The sequence below is a fragment of the Mytilus californianus genome, unplaced genomic scaffold (assembly GCF_021869535.1).
Source record: "Mytilus californianus isolate M0D057914Y unplaced genomic scaffold, xbMytCali1.0.p SCAF_1, whole genome shotgun sequence".
Classification (NCBI taxonomy): domain Eukaryota; kingdom Metazoa; phylum Mollusca; class Bivalvia; order Mytilida; family Mytilidae; genus Mytilus; species Mytilus californianus.
The window spans coordinates 70,173,798-70,182,707 of NW_026262581.1; the positions used below are offsets into that span (position 1 = coordinate 70,173,798).

Genomic DNA, 8,910 nt, shown 5'->3' on the forward strand with positions numbered 1-8,910 from the left:
AACCTCCTTGGGCAATATACAAAGACTTAACGTTACTTGTTATTCCATTTTCTTCTTTTTTTATTTGTTCATCTGTAAATTATTGTTGACTTAATATTCTGCAAGAAAATCATACTTCAGTAGCAAGAAGAGATTCACATAATGGTCTACAGTACTGCCAGGAAAAATAAAAATTACGATATGCCAGCACTTGACGTGGCAAAACTGCTTTGACATCCATATTTCTGTTGGATCGTGCTGCGCAAGGCAATTCCAATATCAACAGAAAATATGATTAATTATAAAATGTATAGCAATTGTGATTGTTTGTACAGTTATTTCGTCCTGCAATCTATCATATTATGCCTCGGAAACGACAGCGTCACATCAGGATTCGCTTATTATTAAAAGTTAATTTTTTCGATTTGGCCACAGGCCTCGACCACGCTAAATATTTTAGCAAACTAAGTCAAAGTGTCAAACAATTAAAAGAAGATTAAAATTACTTTGGTCGAGGCCTGTGGCCAATGCGAAATTAAACCAGCAAGTTTGAAATTCTTTAAGTATTTTGATATTCTGAGCGTTCCAGTTTGATTCCGGGTATTACGTTACATTAATGACGTCATAAAAATATGATTTTTTACTATATAATTACAAATAACGATATACGACGATTTGTATTAGCTATAACGGATCCACCTTATTTTTTTTGTATTTTTTGTCATTTCACAGGGCCAATATCGGCACTTCGTGGCCATACTCCTTTACCAAGATTCAAAATGATTCAATTTAAAAAAAAATAAAGATGAGATATGGTTCAGTAATTAGCCGCTAGAGAAAAAAACAAACTAGATATAATGATGAAGAATAAGGCAACAACTCAAGCTGTCATGATAGGTGCAAAGTGAATCATTCGACCAGAAAAATATTTGCTTCAACTCGTCTACACTATGAAAGCCAAATATAGAGGTGGATTAACTCTGCGGTTGAAAAAGTGTTGATACTTTAAAACAACATAATAATGACTCTGGTGTTCGTTCTGGAGTCATTATTTCAGATGCCATAAGTAGTTGTTATTTACCTGTACAAACAATAGCATACTTAATGTCTGAAAAGATACTGAATAGTAATGAATGTGCTTCTGAAATCATGATCAAATATAGCTTTGTTTCATTTAGCATTTTAAGACTTTGTTTAAAGTTTTTATTCATTTTGCTCGCGGTTTACATAGTCCTCAACTGAATCCATCAATAGCCTGAAGTTCTTCTTCCAGTTAGCTCTTTAACTTTGTCATTGTTTACAAAAATAAGGTATCAAGGGAGAACATGACAACTGGGACTATATTTCTATGGGGACGGTGAACACGATTAGAATAGACCACAACTTATAAACAAAAATTTTTGAAAATTGCTCCTTATGCAAACATGAGAAGTGATATTATTTTTCATGATACAACCATCTATAAGTACCATATGACAGCAAGTGATTACAACCACTACTGTAAACATTAATTGTTACTGGAGTGGGACGAGCGAATAAGGAACATTGCAGTGTATTACACGATTTTAGATCTTAATCATCCCTCAAACATAGGACAGTTGTGTTAAAACACAGCATATTCGCAAATTGACAATACAACCACATGGAAGTGGATTGACTCATTTGATGATCCGTATCTAGCCCGAAGAAGAAATATTAAAATGCAAAAGATACAAAATAGCGATTTAAGAGTACTCACAGTAACAAGACGCTACTTCCTGGTATCTATGATGAGTTTATTTATATACAATGCATACATAAAACATGTTTTAAAGCTATTCGGGCATATATCTGTATCACTGTTTTAAGAAATCGATGTAGCCATTGTACATTATTTATGTATTCTTTCTCTTTAATGTACAATAACAGTATGTGCACAGACAATAAAATACAATATGTATCTTAAAAAAAAAAAAAAAACGGCTGATAGAAAACCGTTTTATTCCAAAACTAGTTTAGAATATGTATTCCAAACACTCCTTCTGATATATCTGTTTTTCAAGCCTATATTCACATGAAAAAGACATTTACATTTTTTGCTTTGCGCTTTCATTTTTTTGTGTTAAATAATTCAAAACATTCAAGACATATGATACATTTTGTATTACTGTATTTACTGTTTATATTCAGCTGTTCATTGTCCTTATCAAATGCCAATCCATAAGTAGACTATACGTCGTTTCATAACCAGGAGATGACGCCGTGTTCCACAAGGTAAATGGTGACTGCTTAAACGGTAAAAACCTATGATGATGTTTGAATTTGATATTGACCGATTTTGCTACTATTCCAATATATGCATCTTCTATTGGAATAACCTTAAGAAATGATATTGCAATTGCTAACATTCTTACAGTTTTAATATTTGTCAAAATAGTTCCTCCAATTATATATGGCGGGAAAAAAGAAAATGGATAGTCTTTGGATGAAAGATAAGTTTTGGAACTTTTATGTCGACTTGGTCTCACTGCATCAAGTTTATAGCCTACCATTACCAATTCTGCTGATCCAATGTTGTTAGTTGCAACATCGTAAATGTTTATCGGATTGACTAAACGGTCGTCATCCACAAAATAGATGAATTCAGCTTCTGTATTGCCGTGCGATAACCATAAGAGAGAATAAATCGTTTTATAAACTACATTGTCATACTGATCTGAAACGTTAAGTTGAACAATATCTTTATAATGTTTTGATTCTTTTTTAATCAAATGATTAATTCCATCAAGGTATCCAATAATAAAAACAGTTTTTGATCGAAGTGATGTCCTACCTCCCCATGTCTGACGTATAGCTATTCGTTGGCCAAAGTTTAAAATATATGATTTTACTATAAATAACAATTGCAAGGAATCTCGACCTGTAGTTTTACTCATTGATTTGGCAGGATTTATCTTGTAGATATATTTCTCGTTGAAATCATTCAACGGATTGACATGTGAAAGTCGGTTATGTTGAATATCAAATATAACTTTCTCCAGATTTGGAACATTTAAAAAAGTATCCGAGTTGTATTGTGTAAATGATACGAGTAGGAGAGAAGCTACTAATGTCAATCCAATTATCAAGTTAAATCTGAAATACAATAAAAGGTTTATTAGAGTTCAGAAGGAAACATGAGTTTAGTACAAACAATTATCATTTTCACAATACACAAACACGTTAATAGATTTGGCGCGTGGGATGAGTCTTACTGAATAAATGTGTAAACATTTGAATATATGACCCAAATGAACTCAAATCTACAAAGACAGTTGATTTAAATTTTATGATGAGCACAGTCATGTGCATACAAATGTACATCTATCAAAAAACCACTGTAAGTGTCTTTAAGTAAATGTAACTGTAAATAAAACTTAAAAAATCGAAACATTAAGGTTTTTTTACCCTAAGACTTAAGATTATACATATTTAGAACAACTTATCATAATGTGTGCTTTCTTCAACTTCGTAATAAAGGTTGTTTTCCAACTGTTTGATTTGAAAAATCACTGTTATCATTGTTTTTTTTTGTCATGTAGCTCTTCAACTGTTTCGGTTCTTATACATCCTTGGCTTTTAAACATTCAACTTTGAGCGTTTCTGAGGAACGTAAATTTAGAAAAAGCGCTTTGGACGCAGGAAATGTATAAAGTGTTGTTTTATTTTCACAAGTCTGAGTCGATACCGCCGTCGGTGGACTTTCAATCTCGGTAGTATCAACAGCTCAGTAGTGTCAGTACTTCGATACATGCCTGATGTATGAAAAACCTTTCTAAAATTGCCCGTTTATAAATTCATGAATTGTTTTAAAAAAATTGAGGTTTCAACTCCTTTATGCAAAGTTCACATAGAGCAGCAATTGTTCCGTAGTTTGAAATAATATTTTAACTTTTGTGTAAAATTACACACTGAGTTTTAAAAAAATTAAAAACAGACACTGAGAATTTGAAATTACACACTGAGATTTTAAAAAGACACACTGAGATAAAATAAATTGAAAAACATACACTGAGAATTGTTAATTACACACTGAGATTTAAGAAATTACACACTGAGATTAATATGCATATTACTAATGAGTATTCATGAGATGAATAATTCAACAGATTAATATCTTGGTCTCCCGAACTCTCGTCATTATAATGAAATGCCGTTCCTTCCAACATTAGTAATAAATTTCAAGACTTAACATCGTTTTTTGCTAACTCATATTCATAATTTTGTTGCCAATAATTTAGATTATTACTAACAGTGTATCTGGATTTTTTTTTACTTAAAACTGTTTCAGCATGTGTCCCTTTTCAAAAGTCTTTCAACTGTTTTTTCGCAAAGTAATCTTTTATATTTTTGTTACGTTTATATGCTATAATAGGCTCTTGGGTAAAAATTTCACTGCATTGTCTTTTTACAGATTGTTCCAATGTTTTCTTATAATTTTAATGGTTATATTTTGTAATGAGAGTAAGTGGGTATTTTTCTTGTTCTATTGGTCTGTAATAACGTAGTTTTTCTAGATGTTGTATTTCTAATGTTTTTCATAAAACATTTAGCGCCAAATTGAAGGACTAACGAGTTATGTCTCCTAGTTGTTTAAAGCTTCTAATAGATTCAGATTAAGTATACTAATTAGATATGTGCGCATAAAAAGTGCGCACAAATCTCAGTGTGTAATTTTAAATTCCCAGTGTGTGTTTTTCAGTTTATTTCATCTCAGTGTGTCTTTTTGAAATCTCAGTTTGTAATTTTCAATTCTCAGTGTGTGTTTTTCATTTATCATGTTTATGGTAATCTCAGTGCGTCTTTATGAAATCTCAGTGTGTAATTTTTAATTCTCAGTGTTTGTTTTTAGGTTTTTTAATCTCAGTGTGTTTTTTTTTTAATTCTCAGTGTGTGTTTTAAGGTTTTTTAATCTCAGTGTGTTTTTTTTTTAATTCTCAGTGTGTAATTTTTTCGAAAAATGGTTTAAACATAGTTTTGGCGAGAACGGTTTGCCATATATAAGTTTGTGGCCTTGATTTTTGAACAAATAAAATTCTAGAACCGTCCAGAGTGTGAAAATGTACAGTTTTCAACGATTTTTCAACAAACACAATTCCATAACTCTGCAATTTATAAGAAAAAAAAATTATAAAAATGAAAAGGAAGTTTACGTCAATAGATAAAAACAATTCACCAAAGTTTCATGAAAATTGGTGAAAGTATTTTTGAGTTATTGTCTCAAGTCCCAAAACTAAAAAAACTAAAATCAGAAATTTTTAAAAATTGAAAGGGAAATTATGTTAATATATATAAACAATTCACCAAAGTTTCATGAAAATTTTATGATTAATGTATTTCAATCACATTGATAAAATTCAAAGACTATCGAAGATACTATATGGTTTGCTTGAATTCCAAAATTGCAATTAAGTGCCTGCTAAAATTCAGGGGCGTCGGAGCAAAACTGACTAACTTCTAGACTATCAGACAATAGGCTATAAAAAAAGGAATTTTGTTTTTGCTTTTCTTTTTCAGCTTTTTGTTTGGTTAACTATATCATTAATATCCACTGAACTAAGCCAATTTGAATTTCCATATTTTTTTTGTCTATTCTTTTAATTAATTAACATTACAAAGATAAGACTAAGAGAAACTGACAATGCCAATGCAAAAAACAAGATGCAGAAAAGAAAAGCAAAACACTAAATTAACAAACTTAAGACTAAGCAACACCAACACCACCAAAAAACTGGGGGTGAATTCATGTGCTCAGTGAGAGCAAGTAGATCCTGCTGCACTATATTTATGTTTTAAAACCTAAACATCATATAGAACTAAACTTTACATCTTTTTTTTAATACTTGATTAAGATCTTGTCATATATCATAGACACCGCTTATTTTTGAGGACCATAATTATGCCTATTGTGTGAGCGTATGTGTTTGTACATGCGAAAGATTGATTTGACTTTAGAATCAAAGAGGTATTGGCATATACCTGAATTCATTGCACTATACAGAGCAATAGGGCCATTTCAAAACATAAGTTAATTAACACGAGTAACGTTAGATTCACAGCTCCAAGTGTACATTTTGAGAATCTTACAAAACTGTAATTTCAGCCATTATTGTGAGTTTTGTTTTATGTGAATAATGCGACTGGGAGTTGTATCGCATTCTTATATCTGATACATATATCAGATTCTGTATGCAGATTTTCCTGAAATTACAGTTATATAAATTATCTCGCATCCAATTTTTAAAAATTCACAATAATAAATGCATGCAATAATTTCTGAAATTTACAGTATTCAGGCTTTTAAATTCTAAAAAGTTGCCCAAATTATAAATGTCAGGCTGTTAAAAAATTCTTGTTAATTTGTTTTACATTTGTCATTTCGAGGCCTTTTAAAGCTTTCTAGATGGTATGGAGTTTGCTCATTGTTGATGGTCGTACGGTTATCTATAGCTTATTTGTACATCATTTGGTCTCTGTTGGGGATAGGCCTACTGCAGATGGCTAACTGAAAGTTTGCCAGAATTTGTCTAATTATGAATATTTATCCAAAAATTTAAAGAAAGATATTCATAACCATGATAACCAAAACAAAATTATGTTGTATTTAAGGATGTAAATTGCTCAGGGGGGCCACTTCCTATATACAAGGTGATAGGACGTGCCGCTGGGATAGGTCACGTTTTCCAGCTTGAAAATATGTGAATAGGTGGGGAAAACTATCAGAAATATATGATAAGGTCAATAAAGTTCCAATTACTTGTGATATGAAAAGCTCTGTCATTTTTTCACAGCCGAAAGTCTCACCGTAAGTAGACATTACACAAGGAAATGTTAGCCTCAAATATTTTTACCTACGCAATATATGAAAAGGTATACATTTTAAAGATCTAAATTATATGAAAAGGGTGGAGTAACAGAACCCCAGCGGCACCCCATATCAATTAAGTATTGAAGTGCCCCCCACCCCGGAGATAAATTGTCTGTTACATGTTATTTCATTTTGATTAGTGACGTCATTGTGACCTGAGGCAATTTATAACCATGACCTCTCGACCTCCAGGGGTTACCTACTGCATGGAGTCCTAAGACTATTCATCTTTCCGACTTTCGGATCATTTGTTGATTTTTCATGAATATGTGCCATTCCAATATAAAATGTGTATTACAAAAACTTTACAAAAGTGCGGGAAAGTTACTCATTTGGCGAACTATTCCAATTTGGTGGATTTTCCCCATCGTTGTCCTGCGCAATAAACGATTTTGGCACATTAACAAAACAAAAAGATCATGATTGTGGTTGATTACAGTGACATGTTAGTGTGTGTGCATACCAGTATTTGAATTTTCTGTGCCTTCTTATTGTATAATTTTCCATTTTTTGGGTACTCAATCATGATACTGACGTCGAGTGCTGTTGTTGTTACAGTATTCTACTGTGCAGTGTAATTTTTACAAGTGCGATCGAGGAATGCAGGAAAAGGAAACTTAGCATATATGTTTACGTTTAAGATCAAGAAGAGCCGTGTCGAGCCGTGTGTACGATCAATTTTAATCGAAAGATAATTTGTCAATTTTTGATGAGCTCCTGGTTCATAGACCCGGCGCAGCGTTAATTACCAGTTAAAAGTTGCCTTGAGCTTTCAAGAGCTTATTTATCGTATAAATGTCTGTGACTGTGAATAAATTATTTATCACAAAAAAAACTACTACTATTTTTTTTTAATATGAAGCCTCACCCCCCTCTCCAGCACGTATCCGATTAATCTACGATCACTCTTACTAAAGAAAGTAAGTAGGTCACAGTTGCTGATATCAGGTATTTTGAATTCTAGTTGATAGTTGTCTCATTACCAATCATACTTCATCTTCTTATTTTTTATAAGAAAGCTTTATTTAGATTCGGTATATTGTTGAATGTGTAAACATGCAGCATGCTTGTAAATAAATGTTAAAATACAGCACATGAGATGCAGAATATATCATAGTACGGTGACCGATAAAGAAAAAGTCGCATATTTACAGAGTTTAATTGTCATTCGGATTATACGGCTATAAATCACAATATTGGTAGTTCAAAGACTAAACTTAACATTTTAACTTGTCGTCTAAAATTCGTATGGTGCAATTATTGTAAAATGGGCTTTAAAGTATGTTAGCTTACTTTAAAGAAAAATTGACATCGACAAGTTTTAGTTTTGCATTCTAAAAGAATATTCGTTATATCCTTTCTGTTAATATATACATTGTTGGTACACCTTATTTTAACGATTTGAAATAAAGTTTGATCAAATTTATCTGTTATTGAAGAGTTTTTGTGAGAATTTAACACTACGAATATTTTGCATTTAATAGAGTACGTTTCAATTCGTTTTCACAATTGGATTTTACTCTAAATGTAAAATTATTGACATCAGTATAATGTTTTATACCTTAATTTCACAACAATATCAAATTCATCTATCACAGAAGCATTATTTTGACTTTGAATGCTTTGTTTGAGTTTCACAGTGGTATTTCCAACATTTCAAGCCAGATACAAGGCCTGACGCCTAATCTGATGTAGTTATTTCAAGTTCATAGACGGATTCTTATAGATAAATATAAGCAATTGAGATGTGATGCATCACCTACATTAAAATACTGGGATATGTTTCTTGAAGCTGTAGAAAGCTTGCTGTCAAATGTTAGAGCAGAACGAGAAGGTAATTGGTCACTTGACATCGTCACCTCAAATGTTACCTTTTTGTTTTGTAACCAACTGTACCAATTACTCTAGGTGGATGCCAGTTTACATACTCGAAATGCTTCAACTTGCAGAGAAGATTCGATCAGCTTTTACAGGTGGCGACTTTGCTATTACGGGACAGTATAACGGTATATGGGCCGACATAGCAAAATTTTTTTATAGTCCAA

General features: G+C 31.9%; 1 protein-coding gene across 1 annotated transcript; it reads right to left on the reverse strand.

Annotated features, from left to right (window-relative positions):
• Positions 1-1,740: 1,740 nt before the first annotated feature.
• LOC127723308 (beta-1,3-galactosyltransferase brn-like) lies at positions 1,741-3,112 on the reverse strand. Its single transcript, XM_052229867.1, has one exon. It carries the CDS (start codon positions 2,892-2,894, stop codon positions 2,145-2,147), a length of 750 nt encoding a protein of 249 aa, XP_052085827.1. The 5' UTR covers positions 2,895-3,112; the 3' UTR covers positions 1,741-2,144.
• Between the last annotated feature and the right edge of the window lie 5,798 nt (positions 3,113-8,910).

Bases quoted from the DNA above. Each gene is read 5' to 3' on its own strand.
- LOC127723308 (XM_052229867.1), bottom strand. From the start codon at position 2,894: ATGAGTAAAACTACAGGTCGAGATTCCTTGCAATTGTTATTTATAGTA.